The sequence below is a fragment of the Mesoplodon mirus genome (genome assembly GCF_964341445.2).
Source record: "Mesoplodon mirus genome assembly, chromosome: 9".
In the NCBI taxonomy this organism is placed as follows: domain Eukaryota; kingdom Metazoa; phylum Chordata; class Mammalia; order Artiodactyla; family Ziphiidae; genus Mesoplodon; species Mesoplodon mirus.
Window position 1 is genome coordinate 47,912,923 of NC_138985.1, and position 25,469 is coordinate 47,938,391.

The 25,469-nt window shown below is 34.9% G+C and overlaps 1 protein-coding gene across 3 annotated transcripts in view; it reads left to right on the forward strand.

Moving 5' to 3' along the window:
• The window catches only part of DGKB (diacylglycerol kinase beta), a gene marked incomplete at its 3' end in the record, with an annotated part of 923,203 nt that overhangs the window by 387,260 nt on the left and 510,474 nt on the right, over positions 1-25,469 (forward strand). For all 3 annotated transcript variants that reach the window (XM_082632047.1, XM_082632048.1, XM_082632049.1), the window contains 4 exons: positions 8,155-8,204; positions 11,405-11,479; positions 16,000-16,119; positions 24,574-24,691. In XM_082632047.1, the coding sequence (XP_082488173.1) occupies positions 8,155-8,204; positions 11,405-11,479; positions 16,000-16,119; positions 24,574-24,691 (363 nt within the window). The remainder of the gene's footprint in view (positions 1-8,154; positions 8,205-11,404; positions 11,480-15,999; positions 16,120-24,573; positions 24,692-25,469) is intronic.

Sequence of the window (25,469 nt, forward strand, 5' to 3'; positions counted from 1 at the left end):
CAGAGATTTTGTGAAATAATAATATAATTCTGTGGATTAGAACTCTTCTCAAAACCTCAGCTGGCCTTCAGTGCCTTCAGTGTTTCTCTGGTCATTGACTTCTCCTAGTTAAAAGTTCATTCAGATGCTGTGTTGCTTCAAACACCTACCTAATTAATCATCATCTCACTCATTAGCTGTAAATTCTTGTAACTTCCTCTCATGTTGCCTAAAACTTGTCAACTTCTACACGTGTTCTTTCCTCTTCTTCTGACTCAGGAAGAATGTGTCCCTTTTGTAGTTCCCTATTGAGTAATACATCAAAGTAAGTCTTTAACTTAGCATCCATAAACTAATCTGGCTCCACAATTTGACCCCAACCTACTTGGCCAGTCTTGCATTTGGCTATGACCTGCACAAAAATGTCCCAGTCATATGAATCTACTTTTTAATCATCAGGCAAACCCTGAACTTTTCCACCTTCATGCCTTTGCTTATAATGTGCATTTGCTAGGGGTGTATATCTTTCCCAGTGTATATCAGATCCAGTCCAGTCTACACTTGAAGCCTAGCTCACATCATGAGTCCTCTTGCCATCTCTAATCAGATTATTTTACTCTCCTTCCTTATACCATTGCACTGTGTATAACTTCCCACTCCAGCACCTACCACTTATTATGTGTGTTTTTCAAAGATAGATGCTCAATAAATGCTAGTTAAATGGAACTGTATTGAAGTCTATCAGTGCTTGACAAGAGGAAGATAATGTGAATTATTGAAGGCATCAAATAGTGCTAAATTTATACTTTTATTTTCAAGTATAAATGTGGCATTCACATTGGGGTCAGTGTTTATCAAATTATTAATGACTTAGCTAGAATAACTTCAAGTTAGCTTACAGTTACTGAAAATATATCACTAAAAAGAAATCAGTAGGAAAATGTCCAGAAAAACACATAATTGACATGCAGATAATGAGGACTACCCTGTATGTTAAAGTTACTGCTTTGTCTAGTATTAATCTTAGAACCACTGAAATTTAATACTGAAAAGTCCTCAAATATCATCTAGTTAACCTTCCTATATTGTCAATGAAAAAATTAAAGCCCATAGAGACTGGTTATTAATTATACCACCTACCACCAGTTTAGCTATCTGTGACTAAAATGTATGATTTCTGACCTGCTGTGTAGGTGCTCTTTTTATTTTGAAAAGCTGCCTTTCCTTGTTTAGGTTATTGTTTCTTTTGTGGAGAAAAGAAGAAAGTATAACACCATTATATTAGATGTCAAAAACTCCAAGCAAATGATTTTCACCTCTGCCCTTGTGGTTTATTAGATAGGTCTTAAAATACATAAAACAGTACAAAATTGTGAGTTAAACGAATTCTGGGTTAAATGTATTTTAAAATACATACTTCCTAATCTTTAAAAACAATTTCCATAATAATATTTTCATATCAATAACATATTATACAAAGTACAAAAACATGTTCTATGGGAAAATAGATTAAAAACTTGCAAATCTTTTGGAAAAGAAACAAATTCTAGATATAAAGAATTACCCTCATATTGAGTAATTGCCTTTCCTTTGAGCTTTTAACCAAATTCATGTGTGGGCATATAATTGTTTCTATATAAAGTGTAATTGCATGAGCATAAAAATAGAAAAAAAGTGAGTTAAACTGGTTTGTAACTTCGTAAGAGGTAACCACCTTTGGAAGCTATCATGTTGACAGAATAATTTTAATAGTGGGCTTAAATTATTTTTGCACCTAAAAATCTATATCCTTATATGTTGGTTTTAAAAATAAAACCTCTTTGTTCAATGATTCACTTGACCTTGGAGACTAACTTTACTTTTAAATTCTAAGGAAAAAATAGTCTTATTTTAACGTTTGAGGATCACTATTAATTTTATCAGTATTATTCAGATATGCTTTTTTTTTTTTTTTTTTGGCGGTACACGGGCCTCTCACTGCTGCGGCCTCTCCCGTTGCGGAGCACAGACTCCGGACGCGCAGGCTCAGCAGCCATGGCTCACGGGCCCAGCCGCTCCGCGGCACGTGGGATCCTCCCGGACCGGGGCACGAACCCGTGTCCCCTGCATCGGCAGGCGGACTCTCAACCACTGCGCCACCAGGGAAGCCCCAGATATGCTTTTAAAAGGGAAAGGTTCTATAGGCTTACCAAGCCAAACAATTTTTATTTTCTGTGGTGTTAATAACTGCCTTTTTTTCCTCTTTATTTGATTAGTTTCTTTATTCCTATATAACTAATCAATTCCTAAATCCTCCACCATAAATTCTGGTTTGGAAACTTGTGCTCTCCATCTGCTCCTTCATCTTTTCATTGTTAGTTACCTTCTCCTTTATTTTACTTGTTCAGTCTTTCTGAAATCACTATTTTTAGATGTTGAAACTCCATGACAGAACTTTGAATTATTATAATTTTTAATTTTCCTGTTTTCCAACTTCTTTTCTTTTATGTCTTTCATTTGACATCTGGGACATCTTCTACATCTAGGATGACTTTTTTTTTTTTTTTTTTTTTACTCTTTCTAGCATAATTTTCACTTCACAGAGAATCCTTTTTGTTGTCAGCACCATCCTTATTTGCTATTATTCTTATTTTATGGATTGAATCTTTCCTCTTATTTATAAGGTTCCCCTCTCCCTGCTTTGCTGGTTTCTTCCAAATTACTTTGTTTTGAAACAACTACTTGGTGGTTGTGGGTAGGTGGGTGGGTAGGTGAGGTTTAAGTCTGACTCATTAGAGTTGAGGAAGGGGACTTACATTTCTCAATGTTCAGTATATCCATTTTCACATGATTATACTCTTTGGTATTGGACCCCTACCATCAGAATGCCTGAGTACCCTGAACTCAGAGTCCCTGTGGCTTGACTGCTGTAAAGCTCAAAGATCCAGTCTTCTTTAAGGTAGAGGGCTGGCATACCCTCAGGTGCAAGCTGTGAGGGGTAGTGTTTAAAGGTCTAATTTCTTTTCATGAAGATTATGTTTCCTTTTCTGTGTGAATCTGTGCCTCCTCTTTACTACCAGCTTACGTCTATATTTCTCAGGTTTCTACATCAGTCACCATGTGTTTTCCAGCTTCTAAAATTTTATTTTTCTTGTCTCCTCTCACGTTTTCTTTGTACTTGTGGGTTTATGCCTATTTCATCCCTTACTGTTACTGTAGTGGACCTTCAATAGAAAGGCAAAGTAAATATGTGTGTTCAATATTTCCTGTTTTGCATGACCCCACTACAATTTTAAATTAGGAAAGTAGACTTACCTCTGAAAATTAAAGTCCTAGAATTCCTCTCTTGCATCAGAATCAAAGGAAAGTTTTATCATTGATTTATAATTGGTGAGATTTAGACTACAAGATACTTAGTGCTCAATATATGTATACTGTTTTTATTATTGCTATAATTATTAACTAAAACTTAAAGTTCTTCAACTTTGTTCCTTGGTGAATTAGACAGGATTTATAGACAGCCATTAACTTCTGTTAATGTGTGTATAAATTAATATAAAAGTATACTAGGGCTTCTACTTCATACAACAGTAAAGTGTTCTCAGACCAACTTTTCTGCTAGAAACAACTAGAACATTTAAACTCAATATTTAAAAAAAAATCTGTTTGTAAATTTTAGGAAATTATCAAGGCAAGTTGGATTTGTGGGTTAAATTTCTGGGAGCGGGGAGCCAGGCTTTTGCCAGTATTTTTAAACTGTAAATTCTTAGACAACTGAGAGGCTGAGAAGGTAAGCAGCTTTGGTAGACTGGCCTTGGGGAAAAAACTTGAATTCTGGAGTCTTTCTAGAAGGCATATGATGCTCTCCAATTGTGGTTTAAATTTCCATTTTCTTTACAATTGATGATGTTGAGTACTTTGTTATGACTGACTACTCACCTCTCTTCCATTTTTGCAGCATCTGTTTGATTTTTTGCCTCTTTCCTAATTGGGTTGTTTGCTATTTTATTACTGAGCTAGGGTTTGCTCATATATTGTAGAAACAAGTCCTTTGTTAGATATATGTGTTCTGAAAAATTTTTTTCAAATCTGCAGCTGGCTTATTTATTTTCTTAATAGTCTTTTTTTTTCTTTTTAATGAGCGGAAGTTCCAATTTTGATGAAGTTTAATTTACCTATTTTTTAAAAATCTTTGATGGTTCATATTGGCTTATGTTGAGGTCATGAAGATATTGTCCTGTATTTTCTTTTATTTTATTTTTTTTTATTTATTTATTTTTTTTTTGCGGTACGTGGGCCTCTCACTGTCGCGGCCTCTGCCGTCGCGGAGCACAGGCTCCGGACGCGCAGGCCCAGCGGCCACGGCCCACGGGCCCAGCCGCTCCGCGGCACGTGGGATCCCCCCCGAGCAGGGCACGAACCCGTGTTCTCTGCATCGGCAGGCGGACTCTCAACCACTGCGCCACCAGGGAAGCCCCTGTATTTTCTTTTAGAAGGTTTATAGCTCTGCTTTAATGTTAAAGTTTAGTTTCAAAAAATTTTAGTTTTGAAGTTAAAATTCAGTTAGACTTAATGTTCATGTTTGGTGTGAAGTAAGGGTCAAGGTACTTTTTTATATATGAATATCCATCCAGCTGTTCCACATCATTTTTTGAAAAGACTTTTCTTATCTCATTGAATTGCTTTGGCCCCTGTTGACCATAAGTGTGTGGATCTCTATCTATATTCCGTATATACCATTGTTCTGTTGTGTAGCCCTTAGTCAGTATGTCACTATCTTGATTCACTTGATCTTTAGCAACTCTTGAAGTCAGGTCATGCAAATCCTTCTGATTTGTTCTCCCTTTTCAGGGTTGTTTGGGGTATTGTAAGTCTTTTTTATTTTTATGTAAGTTTTAGAATCAGCCATGTTAATATTTAAAACAAAGCTACTGGTATTTTTATTGAGATTGTATCTGTTATATAGAACAATCTGTGGAGAGTTTACATTTTAATGATATTGAATCTTCCAATTCATGAACATAATACATCTTTTCATTTATATAGGTTTTCTATATTTTTTCTTGGTGAAGTTTTATATTTTTTGCACAGAGGTCTTTTCCAACTCTTGATAAATTTATCTTATATATTTAGGTTTTTGGATGTTATTGTAAATGATATGTTTTATGTTTCATTTTCTAATTGTTCTTCGCAAGTATGTAAAACTGCAATTGACTTTTTAATCCTACTGTGTCACTAAATACATATACTTATGTATATTTATATATAAACATGTCTTAATATTTATACATTATATAATTTCTAATATAAAACATATAACCTATATGTTATATAAGATCTAATTATATAGTTATATAACTTCTAATATAAGATATAATACATATGATATATGTTCTAATAATAAGATATAGATAACATATCAGTTACATAAGTTCTAATATATATATACATTATGTAAATTCTTATATATATATGAAATGTGTATATATATACGTTCCATTTCTTTTTTTTTTTTTTTTTTATAAATGTATTTATTTATTTATTTTTGGGTGTGTTGGATCTTCGTTTCTGTGCGAGGGCTTTCTCCAGTTGCGGGGAGCGGGGGCTACTCTTCATCGCAGTGCGCGGGCCTCTCACTGTCGCGGCCTCTCGTTGCGGAGCACAGGCTCCAGACGCGCAGGCTCAGTAGTTGTGGCTCACGGGCCCAGCCGCTCCGCGGCATGTGGGATCCTCCCAGACCAGGGCTCGAACCCATGTCCCCTGCATCGGCAGGCAGACTCTCAACCACTGCGCCACCAGGGAAGCCCCCATTTCTTTTTGATGATTCAGTAGAATTTGGTACAAACTAAATGTACAAACATATCATTTGTAAGTAAAGATAGTTTTTATAACTCTTTTCTTATACATAAGACAACCCATCACTGCTTCTTTGTGGACAGACAGAGCACCTTTCAGTGCTACCATCCCTGTCACACACCCCTTTCTTCAATTACTGCTGTTGCTGCTGCCTCTCATCACCATGGATTCTGTGAAGCCCCTTTTTTCTTGGGTCACTAGCATCTGATTAATCATATGGGCTTGTGCTTCCGTTTGGTAGAGGCTGGGTCATGTGCAAACCTTATTTTCAAGTAAGGCTAGTAAAGGAAGGTATCTGGCCTTTCATCTGTTATTGTGCTTTATAAAGTCTGGCTTTCAGAATTTAGGAAGATGTTTCAGATGCTGCCCAAAATGACTGACAGTTACCACACACCCACCCCACTTGTGTGTACGTCTTTGAGCTCATGTTTCCAACAAGATTTACCAGTAGACATAGGTAATTGTCCATATACCTGAGCTGTATGAAATGGTTTAGCACTCATTTACTCCAATAAGGATTAACAGAGTCACAAGTGTCCCTCATTCTAAAATATAGTTAGGTTTTGGAAATTCTTGCCTTGTTCCTGGTACTTAACCCCTTCTCTGAATGGTGTATGAATTCTTGCCACTTAAAAAGGTATTTTTACCATTTTATGCTACACTAGAAAATCTTGAAATGCTTAGTATCCATGTTGTGATAAGTTTTTTTGTTTGTTTCTTTCTGAATTTTATTCTCACTTAATATATAACAGAGAACAATTATCGTGGTTTGCAAATCAAGATATTTACATTCTTTAGCAAGTCTAACATTCTATCCTTTAATTCAATAGGTATACATTTCCCCTTACATTTCAACATCTTTAAAGTCTGTTTCCATTTTACAGTAAATAGAACACATTAGCTAGATTGGCAGCATTTTTTTCCTTTTAGTGATGTGCAGACTAGTTTTGCATCTTATAAATATCTTAGAATTTTTGAAATATAATACTTATTTTTAAATATAAAAATAACAATGAGTTACAGATTAAGGTCATTGCATAATTATGTCTCCTAGTTGTCAATGCCTTTGGTTAATATTATAGACCTCAGACATCAAGACTCTCCAGGAAATTATACAAACCCAACACAAACCCTCATTTCCACTCCTCTATTTTTACAGCTGTGTCATTCTTCTCTGTTTATCTCAAAACGGCACCTGCAGCCTCTTCTGTAGTCTCCTGGTGGTGTGTGAATTATACAAGGGAATCCTCAGGCCAGGCATGGACCTCTGCCATCCTGCTTTCCTGAGCTCCCTAGCACAGAGCCAATAGTGTCTTTTTCCTCATTTGATTAGTTCAAAGAGTGGTTACCCTATGAAACTACATCTCCAATTTAAACAAATACACCATTATACCCATGATAATAATGCCATTTATGTCTTTGCATCCCCTATCAGGAAAATTCCCTTATTTTGCACTAATTTTTCCTTTCCCATACTGCTTAAGGATTAATCAAAGCAATGGCTTATATTTGTGTAGTGACCTACAGCTTTTGATACACCTTTGTGTATATCATCTCACTTTCACAACAAATGTGTCTTTTTTTTTTTTATTGGAGTATAGTTGATTTACAATGTTGTGTTAGTTTCAGGTGTACAGCAAAGTGAATCAGTTATACATATACATATATCCAGCTGATTTACAACATTATGTAAGTTTCAGATGTGCAACAGTGATTCACAATTTTTAGAGATTATACGCCATTTATAATTACTATAAAATATTGACTATATTTCTTGTCTTGTACAGTATATCCTTATAGCTTATTTTATGCATAGTAGTTTGTACCTCTTAACCCCTATCCCTAACAAATATGTGTCTTATCACAGGGTGATTATCCTTATTTTATAGATAAGAAAACAGCGTTTGACTAAGCTCACATAACAGTGGATGGTAGATTCCAAATTATAATTGATTTCCAGACCTCTGAATTAGTTATTTCTTCTTATCCACTCTGTCCTTTAATATTCAGACTCTGAATGTCTGAATTCCTTCTCTTCTGTTATTTTGAATTTCCATTTAATTATCTTGTAATACAAATTTAAACAGACAGTAGCACTTTTTAGTGTTTTCTAGCTATATAACAAATATTGGTAGAATTTATATCTGATATCCAGTATTTTTATTAATGATTAATTCATCTTTAAGCTTGAGAAATGATCCCCAAATCAATTGCTTTGAGGAGGGGAGGGATTTAGTAGTATTTGTTTTTGACAGAAAATAAATTTTAAAGAATATGCCTTATTCTAGCATTGATCTTACTCATCTATAATCTTTTTTTCAACACCTCTTTTATTTCTAGTTATGTTTCGCCTCTATGACACGGATGGAAATGGCTTCCTGGACAGCTCGGTAATTTTTTTCTTCAAATTTTCTGTGAAAATTTCAAAGTAGTTTATTCTGAAAAATGCAATGAATAAATTTATAGCTATTACCACAGAAGACACAATATAATTTCCATGCACTCACACAGCATTTTTATCATCTGACTTTTTGAAAGCAAGTGATCTGAGGAAACTGTTAGGATTACAGTCGATCTATCGAATAATTTTACTACAAAAAAGTGACTTTTTATATACAGAAAGATAAAAAAGACTTCAACCCTGTCTGAATAAAATATAAGAGAAAGATGAGACCATTGATCTAAAAAGAAAAAAAAGTGAGTGTGTATATATATATATATATATACATACATATACATATATAGGAAAATATCAAGAATACAGGTAGAATTTAAAGGAATTATGAAGTTGATTCAATCATTTTATTATTTTCCCACTTTTTAAGTACTATTACTCACATATGTTGATGAAATGGGTAATTATATTTAAAACTGCTTCAGCAAACTTCCCTTCTCATCTGATTTTAAATCCAACTTGCACTCTATCTATAGTTTTACTCATAAAAATCAATAGAAGAAAAATACCATCTCACAGAAAGTAATAATTAAATGTTTATTTTATTTGTAATATATGCAAATCATTGACAGTTTTCAGAGGAGAAGTTAGACTCTTAGGTCTCAAATCAGGGCCTCCTGAGTATATCCATCTCAGTTTCCACCAATGATGTATTTTCTATTTAACATTTTGTATATTATATCATGTCCTGTTCTATGAAGGAAATATAAGAATATTAACAAAAGAATAAGCGTCACATTATGGAAATTTTGAAGTACATAGGCACATGTAAAAACACATGTTTTGATATATTTAATATTGATTAAAATAAACATTATTTCTGATAATGAGTTTCTCTCATCATCTGATGCATCTCTCTATGGCAGAACTCAAACAGACTTTTACAAGCAAAGCAGTGAAGTTGGAGACATATTTATGTAACACTGAGTAGGATAATGGTGCATTAGTTTCTCCAGAGAGAGATAAAAATATATAATTCCTATTCTAGGAAATGACCACCAATCTGAATTGATGCTGCGATTGTGGGATTTCTTATGTTAGGGTCTTTCTAATTTTTCAAATGCTGTTATTTTTAAGTGCCTAGTAGTGTCCAGTTTTCCACTTAGGAATATTAAGTAACATGATACATTTGCTCATTTTCTGGTAGCATTTCCCGGCTAGAAGTTTAGATTTCTTCTACATATGTCAATAGGCTTATTGTAGCATTTCTGACTACAGTAATGCAAATTATATTTTTAATGCAGATTTGTTTTCTTTTTCTTTTTAATTAAATTAAAACAATGTTTCTTTACTAGGCTCTTAGCCACGGGTTGGCAGCTGATTAGAAAATTCAGTCAAATGCTTTTCTTGGTCTCTGGCCATTTTTTGGTTAACATATAGTAGATTACTAGCAATATTTATAACTATATTCCCAATATTAAACAATGAGCTGAGGATAAATAAGTTGGTTTATGATTAAATTAGTCTTTTTTAAAATAAAGGTCTGGATTTAATTTCTATGATTTTCTCCATACAACTTACTGCCCCAGGATATTTCCTTCACTGTCAGGTAGGAAGTACACCTTCTGATATCATTTGTCTTTGAAATTTAAAGGCTATGTTCATATACTAGAGACACAACAGAAGAAAATTAATGCTTTGAGAAATGACCAGTATGTCTAATAATGCTAGTTAATGTTTATTGATCACTTGTGCCAGATAAGATAAAAGTATTTCATATAACAGCATATTTAATCTTGGTAGCAACTCTATGAACTAGGTACTATTAGAATACCCATTTTACTGTTGAGGAAACTGAGTCTCAGAGAGGTTAAATGACTTATCTAGTACCACATGTGTACACAATAGTCCACCAAAAATAGTTTCTGTTCCTCCAAACATATCCAGAGACTTTAACGGTTCCAAACCATTAAGGTGTATATAAGCAAAGATAAAGTAATTGGAAGATTAGTTACACACACACACACAAACACACACACAATTCTAGCCTCTAATTGCAAGGGATTAGTGTTTAAAATTTTTCTCATCTGTAATAAACACATTTATATTTGCATTGTTTCTGGGATGACCTGTGTTATATAACATTTTCATGATTCCATATATATATTTTTGGAGAGAGGGAGTGTAACTTTCATCAGCTTCTCAGAGGGATCCATGAATCCCCCCCCCAAAAAAACCCTCTTTTACTATATTTTCTTCTTCATTTTATGCATATTAACCACGTACATTAGATCAGAGGTTTTAGTAGAATAAATCTTATTAATATACTTTCAAGCCTTATTCTTTATACTTCTTAAATTTTAAATTATCATACTATGAAATACCACTTTTAATTGTCATGGACGGACTACCCTTAAAATTATTAGCATTCACAAAGTATGTTTAATCCTTTCTGAAGATACAGAAAAATTAAAACATTAAATAAATCAGTATGAAAAAATGTTATAATTTATTTAGCCAAGGTATATATATTAACCAGCAGTTCTTCAAAGAGTTGATGTTGAGCAGAAGAATGTGAAAATTCAGACTAAAATTCTGTCCCCTCATAAAATAAACTCTACATGCACTTCGCCTCCAAACCTTAACCTGAACACACCTCTAGCAGAGCAAATTTTACCAGTAAATGGCTAGAACCATCAGTATACGTTCTTAGTGTATCAGAATAAAAATAAAACTCTCAGCTGCCCTCAAACACTTCCTCCCACCCTTCCACACCTGTTTTCAAGCTGTGGGGTCAGGATATTCAGTACTTAAAAATCACAGCTTTTTGTGAAAATATGCAGGCTCCTACTTTCATCAGATGCTGCTTTCCAAACAAAAATTTTCTTAAAAATCTTCTCCTGGAAGAAAACCTTTCTTTGTATAGTTGTGCCCTCTCCTGGTGAAGGTTTCTAGACAAAGTACAAAGGAATGTATATTTAAGCTCTTCTTTTATGTATAGTTAAGTAGACCTTTAAAATGAAGAGGCATATGTTTACTTTTTATATAAAATTAATCATCTCACTCCTTTCGTTTTTGAGCTACATGTTGAACAAATCAATTCCTGTAAGTCAAAGTTGAAGAACTTACTAAGACCTTGTATTCATTTTCCCTCTCCTTCCTTCCCTCTCTCCCCTTCCCTTCCCTCTCCTACAGGAACTAGAAAATATCATCAGTCAGATGATGCATGTGGCAGAGTACCTTGAATGGGACGTCACTGAACTTAATCCAGTAGGTATAGGAATGATTTAACTGTTGGCTACATTCTAGAAGACCCCTTTCCCTTTCATCTTTTTTGCAATCCTAATATATTACTGGCATTTGATTTTTAAAAAAATTTTTATCGGAGTATAGTTGATTTACAATGTTGTGTTAGTTTCAGGTGTACAGCAAAGTGAATCAGTTATACGTATACATGTATCCACTCTTTGTTAGATTCTTTTCCCATATAGGTCATTACAGAATATTGAGTAGAGTTCCCTGTGCTATACAGTAGGTCCTTATTAGTATTCTATTTTATATATAATGGTGTGTATATGCCTTTTGATAACTCTTAAGTTAACTATTTCTAATCAATAGCCAAAGTGGATTCTGAACAAGAAAAAGTATATGTGGTTTTCTGAAGCTCTTAGTAATGATAACTTTTGCTTTTCTTCCTCATGGAAATTAATTTGCATGGTAGTCTAATATAGGTGTAAGTGAACAGAAGCTGCTGATGACACTGCTAAGGTCATACCATGCCACAAAAAAATCAGAACTGACATGTTTTTTATGATCGCCATGATTTTCCTTATATGGAAATCGCTAAAATATTCAATCTAAAAGAGGATGAAGATGATTAAGAAGACGATAATGATGGTTTACTATGCACAGTGCACTGTTATCTTTGCATATGTGTTATTTAAGGCTCATAACTCTACAAGGTAGATACTACTATTTTATTCATTTTACAGATGAGGAAATTGAGACCCCCAATTTTTTTTCATTTATTTTATTAAAGTATAGTTGCTTTACAATGTTGTGTTAATTTCTACTGTACAGCAAAGTGATTCAGTTATATATATACATATATATATATATATATATATATATATATATATATATATATATATATACATTCTTTTTCATATTCTTTTCCATTCTGGTTTATCACAGGATATTGAATATAGTCCCCTGTGCTATACAGTGGGACCTTGTTGTTTATCCATTCTATATATAATAGTTTGTATCTGCTAACCCTAAACTCCCAATCCATCCCTCCCCACCCACCTCCCCCTTGACAACCACAAGTGTGTTCTCTATGTCTGTGAGTCTGTTTCTGTTTTGTAGATAAGTTCATTTATGTCATATTTTAGATTCCACATATAAGTGATATCATATGGTATTTGTCTCTTTGTCAGGCTTACTTCACTTAGTATGATAATCTGTAGCTCCATCCATGTTGCTGCAAATGGCATTATTTCATTCTTTTTTTGGCTGAGTAATATTCCATTGTATATATGTACCACGTCTTCTTTATCCATTCATCTGTTGGTGGACACTTAGGTCACTTCCATGTCCTGGCTATTGTAAATAGTGCTGCTATGAACATAGGGGTGCATATATCTTTTTGAGTTATAGTTTCGTCTGGATATATGCCCAGGAGTGGGCTTGCTGGGAGGCCCCAAAATGTTAGTTACTTGCCCAAAACTCTGCAGCTAGTTAAAGATCGAGCTAGGAAACTTTAATCAAATTGTTTCAAGAAATAGTATCTAACAATGCCTATAAGAGCATTAAAAACCTCTTATTTTCAATAGATGTATACCAAAGTTACAACATTATTCAAATGTGTATTAAAACAAACATGATTCGAAACTTTTACTTTGGCCACAGGAATATTTGGGGGAGAATGTTACTGATTTTAGTTTCTCTTTGAAACCAACTAAGTTTAGCATATTGTACATTAATTAAGTAAATACAAATCAATTTTATGTAAATGGTTTACATTTTATATGAATTCAAAGCGCCTATTTAACCACATAAATTCACATTTATGCAGTCAACAGCATGGTAATGGCATGATTATGTGATAGGAGCGGTCTGATAGCTTTTCCCTTGCTTTGCAAACTAATGCGGTTAAAGTACAACAAAGTCAATGCAATGTCATGGAAAGGGAGAGCACGGTTCTTACTGGGATTAGGGTTTTCTAAGTTTTAACTCAGCTGATTTTTCTTTTTCCTTTTTTTATTTTTCAACATGGAAACACACATGCTGTGCATGTGCACATGATGAGTGGCAGGTATCATTAACAAAATTGCAGTTCGCATATGGAATAATAAAGTAGATGGTAACATATTTAATTCTAAGAATACCGCTTGATTCATCTTAATACTATTTTCACTGAAATCAAAGGACTCATAAGCTCTGCTGCCTTTTCTGGTTATGTTAGTGTAAAACACAACATTGTAAATGTAAAAGATACATGCACTCCTATGTTCATGTGAAATAATTCACCTATCAATCAAGGCTCTTGTCCTCACTGGAGTAATAGAGGGAAGGGGGTCTTTTTTTTTTTTTTTTTTTTTTTTTTTGTGGTACGCGGGCCTCTGTCGTGGCCTCTCCCGTTGTGGAGCACAGGCTCTGGATGCGCAAGCTCAGCGGCCATGGCTCACGGGCCCCGCCTCTCTGTGGCATGTGGCATCTTCCCGGACCGGGGCACGAACCCATGTCCCCTGCATCGGCAGGCGGACTCTCAACCACTGTGCCACCAGGGAAGCCTGGAAGGGGGTCTTTTTCAATCAGCTTTGAAAGCAGAAGGAGGCACCACCACATAACCATATTTGGCGGTGGGGGGTTTGAGAAAAGAGGGATCTGGATGCTCTGAAGAAGGAACAGTTAGTGGTTGGGCAGCCTAATTAGGACAAATACCTACTGGAAAATACAAATAAAAAGCTATATAACATTGTTAATCATTTGCGACACATACTGACAAGTCTGCCCTTTCTGTGGGCAGTATAAAGAGTAAAGATAAAAGACTTGGCTGTTTGCTGTCATAGTAACTGCTTCATTCTGCCTGATGATTCAGCAGCTCTCCCCATTTTAAACATGTGTGTACATTTGTACACGTTGTCTGACTCCTGGTAAGTTTGCATAATAACTAAAGAGAATTGTACATTTCAGGTTGATGGCTCAGGGTAGACTGAGATGCCCTCGAAGGGAGTTTTTAAAAACTAACCCAGATTCTACCATTAGATTTATTAAGTACAGTATGAAAGTATCAGCCCTCTGAAACAAACACTCTGTGTTTTACTTCTCTCCTCATTTGTTCATTTCTAGTAGTTCATCAGAGTGTCTTCAAGGGGGAGGGCCTTTTAATGAGACCTTATGCCATTTTGCCCAATTCTAAATGATTTCCCTTGTCTTTCATTTTGAGTGTAACGAAATAATTATTTCAACATCACTTTGTTCCAAAGAGTCTCTTTCCGCTACCTATAGATAAGTTTGTTTCAATGAAGGAAAATAATCTGATTTTCAAAAACTTGCTGAGGAAAGACACCAATCCACTAAGTTCAGGGATGTTGAGGCAAATAATACTTCTGTCCACATATCAAGTTATTCCATTTATTGCACCTTTTCAAATTTTTCTTCTAATGCTCTCTGTATTTCTTTCTTTTTTCAAATTGATTAAAAGTTCCATATTAGATAAAGGTGTTGAGTTACTTCCTTCACTGGATTCTACCATGTTTGCCACTTTGGTGCCATTAGATGGCAGGTACTTTGCCTTCCCAGCAGCCAAGGGTAATATGTTTGGGTAATATATATTAGCAAATATAACAGTAACAACACCCATATTACACTTACTATATGTGCTAGATACTCTTCAAAGATACTTATAATGTATTAGCACCTTTGACCTCACAACAGCCCTTCGAATTAACAGCTAATATTAGCACTATGCAGCTGAGAGATAAATATATTACAAACAGACACTACAGCGAACATTTTAGGACACTCTGTGCGAGTCTTCCTTAGAAAAGAAATCTAATCAAAAAATTATTTGATTGTTTAACTTCTTGGCTCCTTTACGTTCTGATAGGCAGTTAAAAGCAACTTAAGGGGCCTCCCTGGTGGCGCAGTGGTTGAGAGTCCGCCTGCCGATGCAGGGGATACGGGTTCGTGCCCCGGTCTGGGAGGATCCCATATGCCGCGGAGCGGCTGGGCCCGTGAGCCATGGCCGCTGAGCCTGTGCGTCCGGAGCCTGTGCTCCGCAACGGGAGAGGCCACAACAGTGAGAGGCCCACGTACAGCAAAAAAAAAAAAAAAAAAAAAAAAAAAGCAACTTAATTCCTCCGCCCCACACCACTTAGCAAAGAATTATTTCAGCTCTTTGCCATGAAGTTAATTTGGTCTGTCATTATCTGGCATATATTTGAATTTTTTAAAGTAATCTAGAGAAAGCAATTAAAGATCACTTTCATGCTTAAAGATACCTTCTTGTTTAAGCTGTACCATCCAGTGACAAAATATTAAAAAGTTAAGCATTTATTTATAAAAGTTGATCAGTGTAAGTAGTCAGGTTTTTGAAATCATAGCAAAGGTACTCTATGCTCAATAATAGGATTAACATGGTACCGAGTTATTTAGATATTTACCTCAACCCTCTACTTAGCTGCTAGTCACAGTTTATTATAACCAATTCAGTGCAATACTTTGCTGTGTCATATGAAATTTATTTTATTGATTTATTTCAAGTTTCTCCTCCTCTTCTCCAGATCCTTCATGAAATGATGGAAGAAATTGACTATGATCATGATGGAACAGTCTCTCTGGAGGAATGGATTCAAGGAGGCATGACAACAATTCCACTTCTTGTGCTCCTGGGCTTAGAAAATGTAAGCATTTACAGAGGGGGGTGGCCTGGTGGTAAGTCAGTGGGGTTCTCTTTTATACATTTTGATTATACATTCATCTGGCTATTTTCTACCATTAAGTATATAGTGAGTGCCTGCTTCTTCTAATACATATGTCACAGTACAAGTTAACAGTAACTCCTTGTATAGTAATACTTGCCATGAATATATTAATTCAGTTTAGGTATTACCATATTATTTAATACATAATCTCTCTCTTTTTTCCCACTATTTAAAGTGCAATCTTGTTTAAAAAAAAAAAAAAACATTGGCCTTATTTTATCTAATGCAAAAAACATCCCAGTATTATTGCATTCTGTGGTTCCTGTGGTGCTCCATCCCATTCTGTACTCCCCCTCCCCATGAAGAAGATCTGTTTTATTGATAACCAAACCCATACTTGGGGGAGCCAATTATATATAGAGGTGGTTGAGTATATATGCGTGTGTGTGTGTGTGTAAATGTTTTCCTTACATATCAACAGTCTGTCAAAGTTCTTCCTTCTAAGCCTGTCAAAGTTTTCTTATATCATTGCCTACAGTGGTAATTAAAACTGGTGGTTTGGGGAATAAAGTAGATCAACATAAGATCAGAATGTGATATGATAGTGACTTTGAGTCCAAATCTTGCTGCCCCGGCTTGGTGTGAATTTTAGTAATAGTTAATTTAAAAATCCAATGAGTCAACACTAGATTTTTATACTTAGCTTAATAAATAAGAATTAACTATAACATGAGTGTAGTAAAATATATACTTAGATTCAGAGTATTACTGATGGAAAGCACCCTGACACATAGAATATTTAGAGTTTTGAGATGCAAGAATGTAATGTCCACCACTCTGCTGCTGACCTCCACATTTTTCATGCTTCCTGTTACCAGCAATAATGATTTTTCAGATTCAAGACTATACCACAGTTACTCAAGATACCAGTTTTTTTTTAAAGACAGTTCTCAAGAGATCTTGCAGTCTGTGTTTGTAAAACATGTGAGAGTATACAAAAATAGGTTTGTACATATTTACATATGGGTTTGGGAATATATAAATGAGTTTCAGATGGTAGAATTTGCCTCCAGTTCACCTGGATCTTCAAATTCGTTTACATTCAGGTTAATCTCAGCCTTCATGAGGCCCACGGGATTTTAGACATGGTCAGAGGAAGGAAAAGAAAAATTACTGATAGATGATAAATAGGAAATTACCCTTAAAGTAAATAATCTATGAAAACAAAGTTAATATAGACCTTATTGTTAATAGATACATATTTCTACATTTTGCAAATTAATGAAGCAATACTTCTTGTATCTGATGTTCTTATACTATACATAACCTAGTATCTTTTGTAATAACTTACTATATATCTCTGTATCATAAATATGTGTTTATTGTTTAATATACCTTCTGTCAAAAGCATATGTAAATCAGACTGTTGGGAGAAAACAGAAAGAAAACTGACTAAATGTTAACTTTGTAAGGTTTGGTGTATATTCTATACTGAAAAATAGTTGACAAATGACTATTCAAGAAATTCTATTGATAATGGTTCCCAAAGGGAATTTTATATTTTTAAAGCTAAAATGTTTTTATTCTAAATATTTATGGAAATTCTTGTATGAGAGAATGAAAGAAGTAAGTAAATCATTTGGTAGTTGAAGGTTGGACAGGAAAGTACAGAAATGGAGATACAGTCATCTATATTTTTAATATCACAGAAAGATTTTGAAATAATGTTTTCTTTTGGAAAATATTGCTTAGAAATTCTTTAGTTTTATTCATAAATACAGATATTTGTGAAATTATGAAAATAACATTGGTCAATATAGTCCATAAATCTATGTGGATTTAACTAAAAATATTTTAAACAAATACAATATACCTCATCAGTTTCTAGTGTAGCAGTAACTTTATTTCAACGGAGTGACAATTCTTTGCCATTAATGTCCATCAGGTTAATGATACATAATTTACTTTATATTCATATTCTTAGATTTATATGTTATGTTTTTCGTTAAAAGTTTTTTTTTTTTGGAGCTTAATAGGAGAAATCGATTCAGGGTTTCAAAGAAACCCAAGCTGTGTTCCAAAGTTGTGTTCCCAGTGATGGCCACTAGATGGCAGGGCTACATTATTTAACATTTGTAGATCAACTTGAATATGAGATTGGATGGTTCCCCTGTGAAGAACAATTCTGAGAGTATTTTCTTCACTTCTTAAAAAAAAGAATAAGTCAATAATGTTTTTAAAATGGACTTTTAATAAAATGGAAAAGCTATGTAATTATGATCACAAATCAGAGCATCTATTTGTTAAAAACAGCTTTTTAATTCCCAGGCATGGTAAGTGTTTTACAAACCAGTAATGACACAATGACAACTGAGTGATGAGGGCCTTTTTTAGTAATTGAGATTTATTTCCTTTTCTGTAGGCAGTAAATGTGTTTTGTTATTACCTGTAGAGAATTTGATTCATGGTATTCCCTCCTACTTCGCCCCCCACTTTTGCTTACGAGATTGGAAATCTAGAAGCTTTAGGTTGAATTCAGCCATTTATTGTGAGGCCTGTCTTGTTAGGTTGTCCTATATATTCTTGTCTATTGTCAATTATGAACTCAGGGAGTAGATGCTAATTGATAGTGCATGTTAAATACCACAGTGTATTTGAAAGTGACCGTGGTGTATTAGCCCAATTACCCAGATAAGAATATTGCCCTGGGAGAGCAGTCCTCACGTGAAATGTAAGGTAGAACAGTTGTGATTTTATTGTGGTTCATTTTTCTCCACCAACAGAATTTTTTAAAGTACTCTATTTTACCTAATACCCATTGTGGTGCTAGGATCAGAATTGTAGTTTATCAGAACCCGATACTTTATCAAATGCTAGGGAGTAGAAGTCATTTCCTTTCTCTTACAAGAAGTCCTTCACACTTCATGAGACCCAGTAAGAAATGGTGTAGTCTCTTACATCTGAAGTAAAATCGAGTGTTTGGGTGGCCTATGTGATTTTGATTACAATTAAAAATTTATGCCTGAGACTTACTCATTCTTCCGTCAGCATTCATCTCAGTAAAGAATTGCTTTTTAAAAAAATCTTATTTTGAAGGAAAATGTTTTTCTTTTTTAAATAACTGTATCTAGCAATAAACTCTGCTCTAGTGATTGGCAAACTTTGCCTGTAAAAGGACAGATAGTTAATAGTTTAGGCTTTGTGGGTCATAAGGTCTCTGTTGGAACTGCTGGACTCTGCCACTGCAGTGCAAAAGGCACCACAGACACCACCTAAATGACAGCAGGGCTGTGTTCCAATAAAACTTTATTTACAAAACAGCTTGCTGGCCATATTTGACCCAAGGGCCATAGTTTTGCTGACCCCCAAGTTATTCTATCATTAATCTGTCATACAAACAGAATGAGTGTTAACTGTTTTTAAATTATCTTGGAAAGAGAAATCTGATTTTTTTTTTCAATTTAGCTCAGTTAGACCACCCCAGCAAGACATAAGGACTAATGAAGAGATAGTAGAGTGGCAGTGAAGGTTATCAAATTGGCCTTCACCCTGGCTTGATTATTAACTAACTAGGTCATTTTTTTGCCAGTCATCTTATCTGGACATGTAAAAAGAAATTAGTCAGGAATATCCCTTTCCTTTTCTGATATTCTCTCAGTTCAAACATTTGTTTTCCTCGATGAACAGGATAATTAGTAATGCTCCAATTCCTGAAATCTGTAATCTTGAATCATTATTAGGTCTTGCAAGGAAAATTCCTGAATTCATATTATCATAAAAACAGTAATACACATTTAAATAGGAGCCTGGCTTAAAATAAGGATACCTTCACTTCTTAGTCTTGGATTGTTGGGCCCAAGTCTGGCCTGTATGATTTTTGAAAGGTTATGTATGTTGATTTCACTCTGTGTTCTCAGAGTCCTGGTCTTTAATCCCTATATATAGTTTAAGCTTTGCCATTGATTGAAATGTTTTAGGATACGTTTTTTTGCCTGATTCAATAAAGGAGAAGTAATTCTTTGGTTTGCTTCCTGATTTCTGATGATATGTGTCCCTTGATGAGTATGATGGAAAGCAGAAGATGATGTGTTCTTAATAGACTAAGCTATATTTGTAAAACTAATGTTTCACACTCTATTTTTTAAAATTTAATTTGGTTAAGATGTTGTTCTGCTGTTTGCACAATCTAGAAAGGAGTTATGAAGCTGGATAAATGCAACAATTCTTGAGATTCCACACTGGGTCATTCGAGGAAAATAACCACGTGATGTTACTGACAGTTGAAATGGCATTTGAACCTTAAGACTATTAGGGTCTGAGGCTGACTTCAGAAAGTGGGATCTGGAGATGGGCAGTTGATTGCAGCACCCCTCAGAATTTTAAAACTTCTTTCTGCATTCTCTTTTCTCAGGCCTGATATAGTTCATCTTTTTGTCTAAAAGAACAGTTTCTTTCATATCATTATAATTTTTTGGAGACCTTGAACAGAAAAGTAAGGTAATTTAATGGCACTTATTATTTCTTGAGTTGGAATCCATTTGCGACCTTAGCTCTTCTATGTGTCATAAGTGAAGTCAGTTGAAACGGACCTGGCTAGGCAGGGGGATGGGAGCATTTTGACTGTGACATCAGTGAAATTTCTCCTTGAGGTCTTTTGAAAAAAAATGGTATGATTTATAAGAGCCCTAGTTCACTTGAACACTGTCTGCAATCTTGGAGGTATTTACAGAAAAAAATAATACTTTAGAAATCACTAAGATAATGAAATAGTTTTCAATATTTTCCAAAGAGCCTTAGTCCCTTCAAAGCCTCCTTTTGACTTACAGGGGATTAGAAGGCGAGGAAGACCCTGGCACTCCCTCTCTGTGTTAATTTGCCTGTGTTTCATTAAACATTTCTCTGACACATGCACAGAACTGAACTGCTTCATTATAAAATACAGTGTTCACTAAATATCAGGAATAAATTTTTATTAAGAGTAATGTCTGGTAATGAAAAAACCAGGAGAACACAACTTTTATGAAATAAAGTATCATAAACCTACAAGCATCCTTCTCAAATCTTTTGGCTGAAACACGGGGATGTTACACAACTCAACCCAATGATGGTAATAATATTTGCTGTTTATATAACACCAGTCTTCTGAGGAGCTAAATTGACTTCACAGGTATTGTATAATGAAACCTCACACCATGGCCTGGGTGAGGAAAGTGGTTACTTTCGTTTTATTTCCTTTTATTAGAGAGGAAAATAAGAAAGGTGAAATGGCTTATCCACATTTTCATCAGAGGCCAGGAATCAAGCCTTCCAGATTCCCTCTTCATTGCTTTTTTATAAAAATGAATTCCTCTCTATGACAATAAATATTTTTTTGCAGTGGAAGTACTAAGAGGCGTATGCTCTACTGGCTGATAGAATATAGTAAGGGACAGAGTCTCCCCCTTCCCCAGTAAGTTTACCATCTAAATAAGACAAACAAGACAAGACATGAAAATACATAGCGTTGGCGTTTAATTTGCGCTGCTTAGAAGTAGTTGGCTCCTGGTTTCAATTTCTTCTCTTGAAGTCACATACATATTTCATCTTCTGAATATTCTGGCAATGTATCCGGCTAAGAGCTATAAAGTGATTTAATTTGTTTTTTGGTAGAGCATTTTATGTCGGGGTAATGGATTTGTGCATCAGTGGCAGCCTGTAACATGGCTAAGTGTTCTGATTGACAGAACACCCACGTTCAGACTTGTTTATTTTTTGATAAGGAAAATGCCAGCTAACTTAGTCCATATGTGCTCTTCAACAGGAGGAGGCTTATTCACATGTAATGGACACTCATTTAAAAATAAAATGACAAGGCTTATGAGAACAGTAATACATATGAAAATTAAATTTTCTTTTCTCCTTTTCACTTAAAAATGTCTTTTTGAGCATTAATCTAATTATTTAAACTAATACTTAATGCTAACTTTATCAATATGTTTAAAAAAATTAACCTCTTTAACTTTTAACATCAGGGTATCTTATTCTTATTTGAAGGAATAGAAATTTTAAAACATAGATAGTTTGGAAGCTATAGCAAAATTAAACAAATATATAAAGCATTCCATTCACATAATAAAGATACTAGAAATCATATGACTTGAGCAGACCAGAACTGGATTCAGAAATTACTATAAAATCTATTTCTTAAGCTTTGAAAAAAAACCTGAAACACCATTGTCTTCTGATGTCCCCTCCATGGCACCTTCTGCAGAAGTGCTTTTGCTGAGAACTTGTTAGTTCTTTGTCAGGAAAATGAAGCTGAGCATTGTCAAGAACCATGAAGGGTCTGAGAGTTACCCTACTTGCAAGGGAACAAGTGAGTTTGCCACAGTTCCATGGGTGCTGGCAGAGGACATGAGTGCCTGGGTCAGAAACAAAAACTTGTTTACTCACAGCAAAGAAGCGATAGGAGCTTCACATCTGAGCTAGTTCTCCTGGCCCATGAAGTCTCTTTGGGGTGATGGAGAGAGGTCCAAGTAATTGCCTTGCACAGCATCAGAGCTCAGAACCCCTGGCCTGGGGAAACTAAATCTTTTATAATACACAGTAAACAAACTTGCTAAACCTTTGCTTAGAAGGGAGAAATTATCTTTATTATACCGGACACTAAGGAAACCTGCCCTCTACACATCTTGTGCAAGGCTATATGTTATTCAAACACCTTTGAAAAGATAACTTGGAGAAAAGGACAGTTCTTCTGCTTGCAAAATGTGCAGAAATTCAAGAGACCCATGGAGAATTATCTCCCAGAAAGCATTTTCATTAATGTTTCATATTATGATGCAAATTTGACATTTCTGGTTCTAATGTAGGAATTAGTTACTGTGGATTTAATTGGGTACTTCAAATCTGGTGGTTTATCTCTTGATTGGGAATAGGAAAAAGTAGTTAGGAAGCATTATAATTAATACTTTATTATCCAGAGAAACAAGATGATCTGGACATGTTTATACTGTCTCACTACCACAGAATTTGTATCAGTGCCCCAGACCATAATAGGTGCTCAAAAAAGTATTAGCGGGTTTCCCTGGTGGCACAGTGGTTGGGAGTCCGCCTGCCGATGCAGGGGACGCGGGTTCATGCCCCGGTCCGGGAGGATCCCACATGCCGCGGAGTGGCTGGGCCCGTGAGCCATGGCCGCTGAGCCTGCACGTCCAGAGCCTGTGCTCCGCAGGGGGAGAGGCCACAGCAGTGAGGGGCCCGCGTACCGCAAAACAAAACAAAACAAAAGTATTAGCTCCACGTGTTCTAAGAAGTGTGGCAACTTGACTACCTGAAAAACCATGACCTGCAGTGGTTTCTATAGAATACCAATAAATGATGTCTAAAATTAATCTGAGTTTGATATAGTTTGGTACATGATGTACAAGGACTACATATTAATTCAGAAAATGATGGTAATAAAAGTAATGATGTATAATAACTTCATTTAATATCTTCACCTCCTTGTAAGGAATCTTAAGCATCATATTATTTCATTTTACTTCAATCTTAAACAATGTATTTAATAGAGAATAGCTATTATAATATTATATAGAGTTTTACTTAGAAGAATAAATAATAATTACAGTTGTTTTGCTAAAATGTGAATTAATTGAACTCAAGGTTTTACTGTGGCAAATAATGATAGAGACTTATAAGTAAATACAGTAATATAGTTTTAATATTTTTGCCATCTTTCCATGAGATTAAAATCATTCATATTTTGTAAAAGAGAAGTAAAGAAAATAATAATGTAATTAGAGCCTTATAAAAGTTTATGTTTCTAAATTTTCTATTTGAGACATAAAAAAATATATTAATGTCAATTATAACATATAAGGAATCCCCCAACTGAAGCCTTAGAATATCCTGAATAACTTACTTTTAAGTGTCATTCTTTCACATCCCATCCCACCCTTCTACCTCCTTATAAGAGCTAACCACCATCATGAAATTTGCATATTCCTACTATTAAGCAAGGGTTAACCTATTCTGCCAAGGTTTTCATCTCTCAGAATCTTCCACTCAAGAGTATTTTCTCTTCCTTTATTCACTGATTTGTTTATGGAATTGTGCTAGGAGCAAAGTATACAGAGGTGAGGCAAACACGCCTCTGTTCTGAGGAGTGCTCAGTTTGGCGGACGGTTATGATGGTTGGGACCTGCTGTTGAACTGTTGATATTAGGCAAGAATTTGTGGGTTGCTATAGCATCCGATATTTGTTAGCAGGATCTCATCATTCCACTAGAGCACATGTGGTTTTCTAGACTCTGTGGCAATCTTGGAGAAAGTCAGGGATGAAATAACAGATTGTCTTCAAATGCTTCAGTCCAGCTCTGAATTTTATTGGCACTTACATATTCCACTGTTTACTTCATTAAGTGAAATCTTTTTCTCTTGCATCCCGTGCAGAATGTGAAGGATGACGGACAGCATGTGTGGCGACTCAAGCACTTTAACAAACCTGCCTACTGCAATCTTTGCTTGAACATGCTGATCGGCGTGGGGAAGCAGGGCCTCTGCTGCTCCTGTGAGTATGTTTGCTTTACCCGGATGTCATCACCTCTGGTGAGGAGTGGTTGATTTCATGGAATAGTCCTATTTGTAGATGGAGTTCAGAATAACCTGACCCTTCCCATACCTATGATTTATCTTTCCCTGAAGTATGTTTCTGAAGGTTTAGATCACTCTCGTTTTAACTTTCTTCAATTTTGGAAAACCTTCTCCTTGGAAAAGAAATAAGGACATTTCCCAATTCACTAGCCATTTTCTTTCCACTGTAGTTTAATTTATTCATGATTCCCATTTCTTCTGGGAGTATTATGAAAATATCCATTGGTTTCTCATATTTATATCTTATGCATATTTGTCTTTTTTCCCTCCCTAAGTTATCACTTTATTCACATTGTCTTCCTATAATGAGCTAATTCCTTTCAGTCTTTTAAAAATAATTGATTATCAGTTTCCATTCAAACTAAGAAAGCACAAGGAATACAAACTAATCTTATACCTCAGGCACGTGATTCTTAATTCTATCACAAAGAAAATCTAATATATGGTTAATGGATATTAGAACCCAAAGTGTTGCCAGTTCATGAATTGTGGCCATTATTTTTATTTAGGTACACTTATATTTACAATATTTATTTTATTCTATGGTGTACTTTCTGGTAGTATATGTAACAATTAATTTATAAAAGGCACTTAAGAAGTTTTAAATAAACAACATGTATGCCTGAGGAACTTTTGCATTCCGTGATGCCTCTGTTAAAACAGAGGGAATACTGAGTCCTCCTCACTAAAGTGTG